Source organism: Strix aluco, chromosome 13 (assembly GCF_031877795.1).
Source record: "Strix aluco isolate bStrAlu1 chromosome 13, bStrAlu1.hap1, whole genome shotgun sequence".
Classification (NCBI taxonomy): Eukaryota; Metazoa; Chordata; class Aves; order Strigiformes; family Strigidae; genus Strix; species Strix aluco.
This window is the reverse complement of record NC_133943.1, coordinates 6,458,491-6,473,983: the sequence shown is the minus strand read 5'-3', so window position 1 is coordinate 6,473,983 and position 15,493 is coordinate 6,458,491. Positions and strand designations below refer to the sequence as shown.

The following is a 15,493-nucleotide window of genomic DNA, read 5'->3' as shown; positions in this document are numbered from 1 at the left end:
GACGCAGGGCGGCGGAGCCCCGGGAGTCCCCCCCTGCTCCTCAGCGCACGGAGCCCGCCCCGAGGCCGTGGCGACCCCCTCAGCGGGCGGAGGGAGGCGCGGCGGCGGCGGCGGCGCCCCGCAGGTGGCGCCCTCACCCCGGCGGCGGCCGCGGGCCCCGGGGTAGAGCGCGGGCGGGAAGATGGCGGCGGGTCTTTGGCAGTGTGAAACCTGACAGGAAAGCCAAGGGCGGGTGTGAGTCGCCGGCGGGATCTGGGTGGAAGGAAATGTGGCGTGCCCAGGGAGTGCTGAAAATGGAGCATAAATGGATTTGTGACCATTCCCCCCCCAAAAATCAACGGGAGCTGGGGTGAAACCAGAGGCGTGGCTTCCTCCTCACACCTGTGGTGACCTGCGAAGACCTCAGTGCCATTTGTCTGCCCAAAAAAAGGCCTCCTGAGGAGCAGCCACTGGCAGAGGCACTGCTGCCCAGTGCAGAGTGGAGAGACCTGGGGACATCCCCTCCGCTCCAGCCCCTCCACCACCATCCCTTCATCCAGCTCCACCAATGAATGCAGCCAAATGGACCTCTTCACTCTGCTGTCCCCATCCAGGGACCTGCCCATCTGGGCAATGTGGAGACTGAAGTTGCTCTGCTCATGAAATACCCCATTTTTGTGCACCCTGGAGCAGCGCTCCGCAGCTCCTCTCCTGAAGCCACGAGCGCTCGGCCGTTCCTCATCCATACAGATGGGCTGGGAGGCAGGAGAGGAGTGGCCGAGCGCTCGTGGCCCCACATGTGGCACAGAGCGACCTCCCGGCTCTTGCTCCGTGAGGAGGGACAGGACCAAGCAGGCTCACACTGGGACTCAAGCTCAGCAGACCACTTATCTCCAGCAGAAACACAGCCCATGGGAAGCTGGACAGGGCAAAATGAAAAGCAGCCTTTTCTTGTGGTTAGAAAAGGGAACTGGGAAGCTGCTGGCTGGGCCCTTTGGCTTGTTTCACTTCTAACGTGGCCAGCAAATGTTTTCTCAATGCTTTTCAGAAGTGCTTTGAGATCTTCTGAAGGTCAATGTAGTAACAGCAAGGAATCCTTCAGGATTCCCTGGCCCCTTCTGAGGACATTTCAGTAATAAAACACATGACTTGGCATTAAAATGATGCAGAGCTCTTAGTGCTGAAAAATCAAACTACTCTCTGCGCTGCAAGAAGAACGGCTCTGAAACATGTTCTGCATGGTGCAGTCTCACTGTGTTTGCCATGACTCTCACCCTCTGGTTGGGGTGAAAGGCTGGGTGAAATGCTGTGAGGAGACATTAATGGCACGGGGTTCCTCACCCAGCATTTACCAAGAAGGGCAAAACTAAACGAAAAAAAAGTGGAAGCAGAACATTCAGCTGCTGCTTCAGAAACATTTCCTGGATTGTACTGACATTTCTATAGAGCTTTTCATAAACAGCTTCTCACAGGATTTTACACAGCCACACACTACGTGCCTTTAGCAGAGTCCATTCTGCTCCGAGATGCAGGTTTGCAAGCCTGCTGCTTTCCTTGGGATTGGCATGGGTCTCTTCAAGGGCAGGGTTAGACCCACCACTTGCATCTCAATGAAATAAAGACTGTGCGTTGGTGGTGTTATCTTACACGCATATGTGACCAGGTGCATCACAAATGGATAAACTACAAAACCTTCCAAAGAGAACAGTTTAATAAGATGCTTAGGTTAAACACCAAGGCTTATCAGAGGGCGTTCCTAAGCAGCTGAGGAAGTCACCAAGGAGACCGTATCTCAAAAGAACAGCAGTATAGCTATTTGTTCAGAAATTTAGAAAATATCCTCACAGCCCTGCCGTACTTGTTTTCTTTGCCTTAAGTAATTTACAGATAGTTTGCCTTTCAAAATCTGAGGCCGCTACATTATTTTGTTACATCTCTGAAGAGGCCGAAATCCTTAGAACTATGATGTTAGTTAAAGAGAGTAATTCATCAAGTCCTGTTTTACAGTATTTATGGGATTAATATCTATTAACAACATTTAAGGATTTGTAAGATTTCCCATTTTTGTACGCCAGAACTAACTCCACATTAGGTAGGAGTGACCAAACTCTGACAGAGGCTGTGCTGTTCTGGCCCCAGCAGCCCTTGTGGCATTAACTGCACAGACTGAACACACCCCACCTCTTTTTCACACATCCAGCCCTTTGTCCCCTCGGTTCAGACACGCTTTTAAACCATCTCTTGTATCTTTTTGATGGTCGGCGCTCCTGATCTGGAAATTAAAGACGCTGAGGGTCTATGTGTCCTTAGATAGAATTCCTTGAAGACCTGCGGGTCACTAGAGCCACGCGCTCCCCATAGACGTCGGTAAAGCTCCAGGAGCGGAGCGCGCCCCTGCGCCACCACCACCATGACCGCCCTCCTCCACACCGCCCCGCCCCGCGATGACGTCATAACCACGAGCCCGCCCCCCCACTAGCCCCGCCTCCCCGCGGGTGTGGCTGCCGCCCGCAGCCCCGCCTCTCGCCCTCGTGGCGCTGGGCGGGGCGTGACGCGCCTGCGCAGTGTGCGGAGCGCCGGGCTGCAGTCGAGGCGCCGGTTGCGGAGCCGGTGGTTGAAGGCGAGGGGGGCCCCGCTGCCCCTGGGACGCAGCGGAGCATGGAGCGGCGGCCACCGGCTGCGGCCGCCGGGCTGGGCAGCGGGGTGCGCCGCCCGCCGCACTAAGGCGGCGGCGAGCCCCGGGGTGAAGGGAGGCAGCGCGCCGAGCCGAGCCTGAGGCGAGCTCCGCGGCCGTGTGTGAGCGCGACTGAGGCGGCGGCTGCTCCCGGCGGCCTCCTCGGGGCCGGCGCCGGGCTGTGCGGGGCTGTGCGGGGAGGGGGCCGCGGCGCCGCCCCCGCCTCCTCCCCTCCCCTCGCCCGGCACGGGTAGAGGCGGGCGGCCGGGGCTCCCCCCGCGGCGGCGGGCGGGCGGCATGAGCGCGGCGCCCTGAGGGGCCGGCGGAGCGGGGCGAGCCCGGAGCAGCCTCCCCCGGGGCCGCGGCCGTACGGATCGGACTCGGCTGGGACCTGCCATGACTCCCCTGGCTCCTCCCATGGCATGAGCCCGTGCTCTCCTCCCCCCTCCGCCTGCTTTCGGTCTTTCTCCGCTCCTGGGCTGTCAGATGGGATAAAACACACCCGGGCGTGTGGGGCTCGGCGCTGCCGCGAGAGAAAGGGGGGAGCGGCGGAGGCAACCGGTGACGGCCGTCGGCTCGACAGGAGTCGAAGATGAGCTGGCGGTGGGCTCGCCAGCACCGGAACGGCGGCTCCTCCGTCCTGCTGCTGCTACTGCTGCTGCTCTGGCACTGCCGGGTCCGGCCGGCCGGTGCCGACAACGCCAGCCAGGCGTACTACACCGCCCTCATCAACGTGACGGTGCTGAGCCCCGAGCGGGGCGGCCCCACGCTGCTGAGGATCGACCGCGGCCGCTACGGGCAGGATTCCCCCAAAGTGGAGGTCAAGGGCCTGCTGGTGGCTCCCGTCCCCATCAACGGAGGTAACGCGTCCTTTGCAGCCGTCGGGTGCCTCCTTTACAGGGTGGTTGGCCTTTGTCTGAGCTTTCGGACTTTCCTAGAGAGCTCTGACAAAAGAGGAGGGAGAACTTGCCCAGAGGAAAATAAAAAAAAAAAAAAAAATCCATGCTCTCAGAGTTCTGGCTTTAATAACGGCTCTGCAAAGCATAATGTGTTTTCCAGCATGGATCCCAGTAGGCTGGTCGTATTGAGCGATGAAAGTGTTATTTCTAAACTAATGACAGAGAGTCGGTGGCGAGAGTTAACAGTATTTGGTTACAGCGTTGCCATGAATCTCAGAACAGCTGCATCGCTATCTGGCTGTGATAGGCATCTGGATGGCTTTTGCTGCTGCATGAAATCATGATCGCTCAGTGTACGTTTCTTAAAAATGCTGTTTAAGCTGTCCGTCAAGGCTTGGAAGGACTGAAGCCATCGAGCATCTCATGGCCAGTCCAAAATGTGCTTGTTTGAGGGGTACTGAACACTGCTTTCAAATAAGTTTTTGTATTATTAATTGAAGCTGTTGTGACAGATTGCTTTCTGACAAATGTTGGGGTTTATAGAGAATGCTAATTTAAACAAGTGAGAGTATTATCTTGTCTGTTGCCTGAAATGAAACCAATAGCTTCAGTCATAATGGTGTGGTTTTAGTAGTATCTTATTTTGAAAACCCTTGACATTATCTAAACTGCCATCTTTAAGAAATGGACCACTTGATGGATCACAGTGGTCCCAACCTGTCTCCTGGACAGTAAACCTCTGAATAATGCATTGAGGGAAATAATGTAGTCAGTTAAAACTAGACTCCAAGTGATGAGTATTAAGAGTTTTTTAAAAGAATGAGAACGCAGAACTACTGTATTATTAAAAGCTTTTGAGAATTTACTAAATGTTAAGATCAGGAAAATACTTTGCTGCTGCGGAACAAAATGCAGCCTGCTATAAGCTTCTGTGAACCAGACTGTGCATCAGCACGTGCTTGCCAGTTTCATTGAAGCTTGGTTTCATTAGCTTTACAAAGTATTAACTAGAATATATTAATATAGCGTATTTTTGGGTGGAAGGGTGAGGAAACAGGAAGTCTACTGTAAAATGATTACCATTTGTACTTCAGATCCTACCTTCACTATGCTCTGAGTCAGCTATCGTCAAATATGCTCAGTCTTCCTTTCTTCTGCTTCCTGGTATTCCGCACTTAAATGCACACACCCCAATGCCATATGAAATCAGGAGGCTGTCCTGAAAGTGTTAGGCACATTAACAGTGTTACTGCAAGTAGTATTTTTAGGGTTTTTAAAATTTTAATATATGCAAGGTATCAAAGCACTTGATTTTTTTAGTAGCTGCATTATTTGTCAAGCAAAACTTCTGATATTACTTTCTAACCTGCTTCTGTAACTTTCTCTGCTTTCTTCTGTTATGGTCTTTACTAAAGTGTGATTAAAACGTTGAGGGAGGCTGACAGCATTTTCACAGGAAGCTAATAATGAGAGAAGAGCTAAATAAAATTCTGAGCAGTCCATAAACAGCATTTTCATACCTTACTGCTAAGTATTATGATTAATAACTTCAGTGAAGAAGCACAGCAGGAATCGTGAAATTTCTGCAGTTTTGACATGCTGCCGTCAATAAAGCTTTGCCATCAGTTGTTGGAGAGATTCAGTTTTGTCCTTCTGTTTGTCGACAGAAGACTGCTAAAGCAAACATGCAGCAGTTGTCTTCTTTTAAAGTTCTGAATTGTTCTATGTAGGTTGTTATATAGTATACATTTTATTTTAATTTTGCTGAGGTGTGCTTCATGTGGCTTAAAAATATTTCATGCAGTAGGAAAGATTGGAATATTTAATGCTTTTAGTTAAGATGCTCTTGAACACTTAAGGGTCTTATGTTTATATTCTGCTTTTTTATATCTAGATTTGGTAAAAGACGATGCTGTCTTGCGCAGAGTAATTGCTCTAATGCCTTTTTATCAGCCTGTTAATATTGCTGTAGAACTTTCTTGCAAAATATTTTTTTCTAACAGCTCTGAACGTGAGTAGCTAGTACCAGCCTCAGCTGTTAGAGCAGTAAATGCTCTACCCCAGTTCTCATGTATCATAAGAGGAAAAGGACTCTACAACTGTTAACAACTGTGTTTGAAGCTACCTTGACTTTGAAACTGCTTTGATGTCAGGCATTCACCCATTCATGGGGTATCTCTTGAAATTTCCACGTGGGTGATCCATTAGCACCTTGATGGTGTTGACAGGGGCATCCATGTTTTATAGCTGAAATGTCCTTAATGTCAAGTTTTTTGAATGCTGTGTTAAGATGCTTTATTCGTTGCCTGCAGGGAAATAAATTCATTTACTAATTCAAGATTTGGGGTCAGTGATCTGCTGCTGAGCATACACCATTTGTAATAGCACAGCCTGTGATTTTAAGTGTTGTGCTCTGCAGTGTTTTTTGTTAACTTGTGTTCTTGAAAATGCCCAGTATTTTATATACTACTTTTTGAAGTTGCCAGTCCCATGTGATTACCCATCCTTTAAATCTCAGTGCAGAATGATATATTCAATCACTTCTCCTGTCTCTTTAGCAGAATTTCTTTAATTGAATTCAACCCTGTCATGTTAATAGATGTATTAAAACTCTTTCCCTGTTCTTTTTATAGACCCTTGTATGAAATTGATACTGGCTTTCAAAAGCAATGTTCCCCTGGAAGTGATATGGCAGTAATTTGTGTGACCGCTTGTGAATGTGACTTCTGAAAGCATAGCTCCAGCGAGCTGTGGGTCACAGTTGGCTGCTGGTTGTAAATACAGCACCTGTGTATGCGGATCTTTCCAAGCGTGTTAAATGCACAGTAGCAGCAGAGTTTCTCTTTTAATCTCTCTTCCGTTCTTACGCTTCAGGTTCCTTTTCTTTCTTCCTCTAACTTGTTAATCTTTTGTGATGACTTAAATAATTTCTTACTAGAAGAGCGTTTTAAACAGCTTCTGGATATTAATGCTTGCAGATAATCAAAAAATATTCTTGTGCATGGAAGGATGATAGCAAAATGCATCTTCACAGCCTGCTGCAGCTTTTCTGATAGTTTAGTTCAGGTTTATATCATCTTTTCAGTGAGGTTACTGAGCACTTCTCATTCAGTCTCGTCCTCAGTTATTTGTGACTTTCTGGAACCATGCATTTCAGCCCAAACATCTCACAGTAGCTGCCTAGGTACTCATGGCAGTGCCTGTACATGCACCGTGTAAGTGTTCAGCCCTGTGTCACTTTAGTGACCTCTGCTTTTAAGCTTCTTTGGTATTAGGTGCCTGACATCAGTTGTGGGGCTGACCTTTACATGTCAGCTTTGACAAGCCAAGCTAGAAGCCATTGAAAACTTGGTCCTTGGTAGAAACTGCTTTGTGGCTTAGTTTCCTCAAAAATGTTCTCCATGGTGAACAGGGCTCTTCTGCAACTGATGAGCCTGGGTTATTGCATGTCATTCTGGGTTTGGACACACAGTTGAGGACTGGAAACATCAGTTCTGTGTGCTCTCTAAGTCCCTCATAGATGGTTGGACCTTGCCAGGAGGTGAGGTGCTGTGCACCTGGCTTGGGTAGCAGGGAAGCGGGTAGGGTGATGAGGACTGGAGATGGGAATGATAGGAAGTGAAGTAGCATCACACTCAAAGCCAAACTTGAAAACATTAAGACTCACTGAGCCAATAGGTCAGGAACAAGGGGGTGAGGTGGGGTATGGAAAGGGACCAGAGTCCAGAGGTCATGTTGGGAGGATGATGGTTGTGTGAAAGCTGAGCTGGAGAAAGAACCTGTAGACAGGGGAGATCTCAGCTGATGGGGTAGTAGGGTTGTGGCTGGGCAAGGAGACTGAGAATTTGAGGAAAAACGTATGTTAGAAAGAGGTGGAAGTGGGGAAGAAACAATATTGGCACAATGTTAGGAATGGAGGTATATCTTGGCATGGTACTGTAACTGTAGGATTCTGTAGCATCTGACACTTCATAAACATGTTGTGTGAACAAGTTTTGGCTGCAGAAGGTTTAAAATGCCGGTTTCCTGGTAACTGCAGAGCTTTAGGTAACATTCAGACAGAATCTTGTGTTCCTTTCTGGCCCAGAATCCAAAACGGTAAGCTTTAGGAAAAGGCAACAAAGCAAATACATCAGTAGAGTAGCAGAAGAAAAATCTTGTGCCATGCGTCCATCTTTTACCATTGGTCTCAGTATCCAGCTTAATTAGTAGTCCTTAATTGATAACAAAAGTGAAGGTTATATATTGGAGTTTACAGCCATAATTGTAGTATACTTACTGAACTAACAAGATTAAATCTGGACTATTACAGTATTCTTCTAAGCTTCGGTGATTTTTCTTTTGTTTAACTTCTTCCCTGAAACAGGATTACGTCTTGTTCAAAGAGTTTCTTTCAGTGTTAAAGCCAGCTTTAGTCAAAGCAATTACCTGAAATAGCTCTTGAAAGTAAAATATCACTGTACATAACTCACTGACACAACTTTTTAAAAGTGGAAATTGTAAGTGGCTTGAAAAAGGACTATATTGATAGTAACACAAGTAGTAATATGTTGAAAGAAAAGATATATATATAGCATGTATTGAACCCTAATGGGATAGCAAATAACTAGTACCCTTCCTTGAAATAAGAATCAATCAGTGCTGCTGTGTTGCTTCTGTGAATTTCCCAGCTTAATTGCTTTTCTGTAAATTTTATCACAGGATTATAATTAATACATTGCACAAGGCTGGCTGTTCTGCCAGTCAGGTGTGCTACATAGCACCTGCCTGGGCAGTGGCTGCTGGAGGGAGGGAAAGCTTTGGGACCCAGGCTGCATGGGACTGCATCTTCCCATGTGCTGTTTTCTTTTCCAACAAGTCTCTCCAGATCTGCTGGTGGTGTCTCTCCACCTATTATATTACAGTGATTGAAAGCCAGACTTTAAAATGATTTCTGTACATGTAGCTGAGACAGAGCAGCTCTGGCAACTGGTGCTGGCCGCAGAGTAGAGTATTAGCTAAGATGCAATCAATATCAAGATATCTGACCTTTAAAAAAAAAAAAAAAGGAATCAAATAGTTAATGCCCAGGGTGTGGGATCATGACACTGGCCTTTTTCTGTGAAAAGGGGACAAAGTCAATGTAGCAACCTTGGCTGAAGTGGGACGTCACAGCTGCATTCTAAGCAATGCAAGAGCAACATAAACGCACGGTATATAAGAGAAAGCAAACCCAGTTGCAGCTCAGAAGTAGGAGACAGTGCATTCAGGCAGGTGCGTACTTCTGACAAAGCCTCTGACAGTTGACCTATTAATTTCATTTTTGCTCCCACAGAATGGCTATCCCTCTCATAGAGGGAAGGCTAAAGGCCCTGGTCAAGCAATTGAAAAAGATGAGGAGGAAAGTACTGTCGTGGTGCCAACGTGAGCTCGCCAGTACTTCTGCAGTAGTTGAGGAAGCCTGATTGGATCTATTGCGTTATTAACCATTTCTTTCACATGAATCCCTAAAATGCTGTCACAAACGTTAGTCCTTCAGCAGGAAGGGCTCTTGAATTTAAAAAAATGCTTAAGGAGAAACAGTTATATGTAAGTTGAGCAGTCCTGTGTCTTATGCAAGGGGGAACTGAAGCTCTCCTAAAGTTGAAAACAAATGTGCAGCCTAATGGTAGATACTTAAATCGCAGCTGATCCTTCTGTAAAGAGGAAGGTAGGAAGGGAGATATTTAGAACAATATTGTACATAGCTCTTTAACCCAGCAGGCTGCCACTTCTAACAGAAAATTGTTTTTTTGCCAACACATCCATGGTGCATAGGTAGACATGGAGAAAGGAAAAGTGGAGTAAATAACTTGTCGTTCAAGTAAGCCAGAAGAGTAGCACACCTGTAGCGAAACACGTATATGGCTTTCTGTATGCTTATATCTTCTGAAATGATGAAATTACATGAGTGACTTCTGATTGTATCTCTTTATGTGTAAGTGATTTGTTTTAGAATAACTTTAATTAAATGTGAAGTTGCTTTTCATTCTGGCGTGGACATCATCCAGGTAATATTTGCAAGCCCTAGTCTTTTAGATCCTAATTGCACAACGGAGCATAGATGGCATGATAATGGAGAGCTATCAATGATGATTCTTGCTGATGCTGTTTATCTGTGTCCCTTACAATGCCAACTGATGTGCTTGGCACGTTAGGTGTACAGCAGATGTTTTATTTTAGCCAGCTTGTTAGAAAGGTGGCTGTGATTATAAGACTTCCACTCTTTTCAGAGTATATTAAGTCTGTTGAAAAGATCAGCAGAAAAACTCAGACTTTCCCATATTGTTCCTGAATTTTGTTTAGTTAAAAGTGAAAAGATTACTTAACATTTTTATAGTGTAATAGGATGCTAATGTAAAGAAAAGTGGGTTGTGACTTTTCACTAAATCTAAAGTGACTTGCAGTTACTCTGTTCAGGTTTATCTAAACCAACCAGATTTTCCTTAATGTTTTTCTATTACTTAAATAGTGCTAAAATAATATTGTCAGCTGTTAAATTTTCATCAGGACATACTGAATCCACCTGGTCAGGAATAACGTGCTGTATGCGTTTGAGTGGTGTTTGTTGGTCTATATCTGGAAAGCTTTTATCTCTTAATATCTTATTTCCTAATCCTGTTGCTCTATCCAGTAACATTTCATAGCTGTGTCCACAGCTGAGAGGGACTTTGATCTCAGCCATGGTAGAAAATTTTGTACTACTTTTCCCACAGATGAGGTTTCTGTTATCTCTTACTACTTTCTCTGTCAGTTTTTAAGCTAAAAATTTCAAGCCATACAAATTCAAAGGTGCCTACATAAATTTTTGTAAAACTGAACTATATAACAGACTTCTGAGAGTGCTGCCTCCCTTTTCAAGGTGCCTTTTGCCTTTATTGCTTTTATGTTTTTCATTCTAATAGCCCATTAACTTATTTTTGTGTCCTTTTTTGTTTTCACTTGGTATTTTAGTTTTGAGCATGATTGTACTGAAGCAAACTGTACATAATCTGCTCTTCATCCATCCCATATTATTTTAAGTAAACTTATGTTGGCCATAGTGTCTACTTTCAGAGTTCTTTTTGGCAGTTTGAGGAGATTCTGTGGAATTATGGCCATGGTGTTTTCTAAAGGATGTATCACACCTGAGATTCTTGAATATGATTTCACTGGAGAAGGATGGGATTTTTAGCTTTCAGGTCTTGAGAAACTTCCTATCATAGTCTGCTAGTGCTTTTCCCCTCCCGCATTTTTAAGTGTAAAACAAACAAGGGGGGAGGTGTGCTTTTGTCTTAACAGAGGACATGGAGGTGGGTTGCACACGTGCCATATTATGGTTCTATCACGTTTTCAAAAAGGAGTATAATTCCTTTTAAAAAAATGTACTGTTCTCTTAAATTTAGGACTACAAAGACAAGCTACAAAAGTGCAGTTGATGTGAAAGTGCATTCCTGTGATCATTGCTGTTCATGACAGCCGGCACCGGTGCTCCAAAACGTGTGTGGATCAGTGCTAGCAAGCAATTTCCAAAGGGATTTGAGTAATAATGTTAGGGTAATGGAGGAAAATGCTCTATAAAATTCAGTTTTGGGCATCTATATTTCATATTTTCTCGGATCCCTGTATAAAACAAAAGCACAAATACAAAAATACAGTAAATAGGCCTACATGTCTGAAATGTCTTAATACAACCTTGAAAAACAATTGTGAAAAGGATGTGCTTATATCTGGCTCCCCACCCTTCTTCCAGGGGAACAGGGAGAGGCATTTCTTGTCCAAATTAAAGAGATGCAACAACTTCCTGTAAGACTGCCACAATATAGATTCATCTGCACTAGTTTTCTTTAGGCAAGCAAAAGATTTTCTTTCTTGTTTCAGAAAAGATCCTTTAGCTATTTGAATGTCCTTTGTTGGAGGTTTTAACCTGAGCTATGTTAAGCCCAGACTGCTTAAAAACATCTTTTGTTTTGTTTCCAGCTGATGTTAAACTGGATATTTTTTGTGGTAGACCTTGTGCTGAAATCCCATAGTCTGTGCTGAAAAACTCCCTGCTTTAAAAGCAGAGTTTTATGGGACACTTCATTTCAATTGCTCTTATGAACTGTAATGTTGTCAGAGCTATTATGCAAATAAATTGTTTGTTCATGTCTTGAAGAATCGCTGTTTATCCTAACTATTTTTAGTAGCCAAAGATTCTTATACTCTTGGCATTTGAAAGGGTAAATATATTTGTATTATAAGTTGCGGTTGGCTCTACATTTCTAAAATCCTTTAATGATATGACCAATGTATCAGACTAAAACTCTGTTTCCAGTTGTGTAAACAGAAATGTCTTTCATCCGTTTCAGCTGCTGTACTGTGAAGTTATCTTCTGCGTTGCATTTTGTGCCTTTTGTACAAAGCTGTGTGTGGGTTTGGGCTGTTCCAGGATACATTACGGCATCAGAAAGGACAAAAGAGCTTTTGCATACTGTTGAATTCAGACACCTGGCATTTGCCATTTCTGTTACTCTTCCTTTATACTATCAATACCTGTTTAGCTGACAACTTGAGTGTCATGTTTGCAAAACCATTTGTTTTTCTATGAATTTGAATGCACTTCCTTGTAGACAAAATGTACATACATAAAAAGCTGATGGGGTTTTACAAGATCAACTTTTAATATTGTCCTTTTTTGCAGTAGCCTGCACGTGGCAGATAACTTTGAAATCTTTTTTTCACAACCTCCTTTGTTCAGTTATATTTCCCACTGCAGTGATATTTATGACTGTATTAGAAAGGAAGAAAAAGTTATACTCCCCAGAATGGTTGATAAACAGCTGTTTTGTAAATGCCTATAAGCATATGAACCATATTCCAGTGTTTTTCAGCCTCTAGGCAGGTATTGATTCAAATGTGAATTCATTGTTCTAGCTGCACTACAGTTAAAAATAGCTTGTGTTAGTGAGCCTGATTCTTGGGTGTATAGTCACAGCTTTCAGTGTGCAAGACTTGGGGTTTTTTTAGACTTTTTTTCATAAGAATGCAGTTAGCTTTAGGCTTTATTAACAAGAGGATAGTGGCTTCTTAGTGCATAACAGCTAAGTAATTCAGCAAAACTTGGAGTTAGATTTTTTTTTTCCCCTGTTTGAACAAATTGCCATCTGTGTAAATGTATTTCCCATTCCAGTTGCAGATCGCCTGGGCTGTGACCCTCGAACACGTTTCCAAGTTCCACCAAACACCAAGCAGTGGATTGCTTTACTACAGCGAGGAAACTGTACATTTAGAGAGAAAATACTGCGAGCAGCTTCACATAATGCCACAGCTGTGGTCATTTACAACAATATATCCAGTGAAGAACCTGTCACAATGACTCATCAAGGTAAATAAAACGTAATCTCTTTCACTATAATTCTTTTTTGTCCAAGTACTCTTTTACCATATAAACTATTGCTAAAGAGCTCTTGGCAGTGCATGGATGCTATTTGAAACAGCCCGTTCTCTAATGATGTTTACAGGTATGTAATAGAGTGAAATAAGCCAATCATTCTGAAAAGTTATTTTCCTTTAGCATACATTTTATGCAACAAGGAACACTTTTCTCTGCAGTGGGAATATCAGTGTTTTGGAGTGACGAAATCTGCAAGATTTTAGGAGCAATCTGTTTCAAACCTTTCTGAAGAAGAAAAGCTAATGTGTAATGGAAAGTCTAGAATTTTACAAAGCATCTGTACCCGAGGAATTTTTATAGTAGCATGTCTTGAGCTGGCTGTTATGGTGGGGACTTTCAGATGTTAACAGGATCTGAGTTTGCATGCTTTTTTTAATGACGGTTTACAGAGGATTCTCTTTCTACAATGTGTCAGAGTGCCATACCATTCCATGAGTAATCAACAAAACTCTAGTGATTCGGAGAGCAGTTGCATCTGTAATTTGTCTAGAATAATGCTGAAAATCTGGATTTCTACAGATTTCTACTTTTAGGGCTGTGTAACATTTCGCTGTTACTAGTGAGTTAGTTTAGTCTGTGGGAGCCTCATATGTAAACATTTTCCTTCGTTAAAAATTATTTTCACAATTCTGATGACTACATTTTTTGTTTTCCCAGAAGATTTTCTCAATTTTGAATTACTTAGCTTAATCAGAAAAGGCCTATTTCTATATTTGATGGCTGTACTGCTGGCTGACTTCTTTTTTTTTTTTTCCCCCTAGAACATTTTCAGTCCTTTTTCTTTTAGGCATAGGGGGTTGCTTGGAAACTGGAATTTCCTAATTATTGCTCTGCATATTGTCACACAATTAGAATTGAATTCTTTTACTAAAGAAGTGCTATGGTTGCTTCTTTCTCTCTTTTTTTTTTACGAAGTAAATGTCTTGTGGCTTCTGGTTTAATGAGGTTTGACCTTCCCAATTCTGTATACCACAGGAATTTTCCAGGGAGATTTTGACTTCTGTGTTGCAATTCAAAGCCTGTTGACAATCCGTTTTTATCTTAGGTACCTTCCTTAGACATTTTTGCAAGTAATCTGCAGGCAAAAAGTCCCATATTCTAGTGAAACACTTTTTGCCACCTTCCTTTTGTGGTTTTTGCCACTTCTCTCTCTGCTGATGTAAACCTTCCTAAACCTTCAGCTTTGGTCTTTCTTTGAAATACCAATATTGAAATACCAATAACAATACGGCTGTAGTGTTGTTTGCTCTATTACATGTTAAATTATGTAATGGGTTTGATTATAACTTTAATACTTTCTTGTAATGCTGTTAGATTTGGCAGCTGCTTTCATAGCAATGGGATGGTGTCTGTTTTTTATTAGGAAATCCTAGTTCACTCAGTGTTTCAGCTCTGAAGGTGAGTGTGTTTGCCTTTGAAATAGTATCAGTAGGTCCAGTGGTTCTGGTAGGTTGAAATAATGTCTCAAATTATGAAACATGAGAGCTGCCGTGGGTAAAATGGTGCCTTGTAAGCTAGCCAGGCAACTGTTTGGATACTTGATATTTAGCATGTTGACTTCCAAATATTTACTCTTACTCATGGCAAGCTTTAAAAAAATGTAATTACTGGAGATGATGCATATTTTATCTTCGAGTGTTTGAGATACTGTTTTTTAGCTGCATGTACTCAGTCCCTGGTATACTGGAATCTCTGTCACTGACTTGGGCTGTAGGCGCTAACTCAGTATTGGGCTTGAAGTGTTCAAACTATGCGACAGACTAAAAGTAATTATCTAGAACTGAAGTACCACCTTAGCACCACACTATAATGAAGAGGAATGTCGCTCCACAGCTTTTGTTTTGATTGCGTTACGGTCATGTAAGGGATCTCCTTAGCAATCTGCACTTTGCAGAGCTTCCTATAAATAACTTCCTGTTTGCTTGATGTAGGAACTGCAAATGTGTGTAACCAAGATGTAGACTAGTCCTTTGGTGTTAGCCTCAGCACAGGGAGGGTTTGGAATCCAGCATTCCCCTCAGAATTATTCCAAGTGGGATATAGATTCATGAACCTATGCTTGCATGATGAGCCTATTCAAACACGTTGTGTATAAAGCAGTCTTACACACATTCAAGGCACTCTCTGGTCTTCCTTTTTCTGCCTTTTCAACCAGTTCACGGCTCGCATGCTTTAGGTGGTGAACAACCACATCATCCACTACTTAGATATTGCGGTGTGCTACATCTCTTTTCTTTAGTATTTTCTGTCCCTAAAGGTCAGGAGGAGTTGACCCTGTATATTTGATAGCTGTTCTGCTGCTGATTCAGTTAAATATGTGTTAAATTGAGTTGATATAAAGTGAAAATGAAGGTGAGCCACCAAGTTGGTGGTTCTTCCATATGATGTCTAGCGCTGTGCAGTATTCCTCTTTTAAAAATGTGTTCTTCACAAGACAATTTTGCAACTGTATTATGATCAGGTTCATGCCTCTAAGTTTTCTTTCCATAGACAGGTGAAAATAGATGT

General features: G+C 43.4%; 1 protein-coding gene across 5 annotated transcripts in view; it reads left to right on the top strand.

Annotated features, from left to right (window-relative positions):
* The first annotated feature begins 2,565 nt into the window (after positions 1-2,565).
* Positions 2,566-15,493, top strand: part of RNF130 (ring finger protein 130) — a 54,375-nt gene continuing 41,447 nt past the window's right edge. For 4 of the 5 annotated variants that reach the window (XM_074838114.1, XM_074838118.1, XM_074838113.1 and 1 more), the window contains exons 1-2: positions 3,115-3,513; positions 12,722-12,916. In XM_074838114.1, coding sequence (XP_074694215.1) covers positions 3,246-3,513; positions 12,722-12,916 — 463 coding nt within the window. In that variant the 5' untranslated portion in view covers positions 3,115-3,245. Of the gene's footprint in view, positions 3,514-12,721; positions 12,917-15,493 lie in introns of all 5 variants that reach the window. The other variant, XM_074838117.1, reaches the window with a different exon arrangement.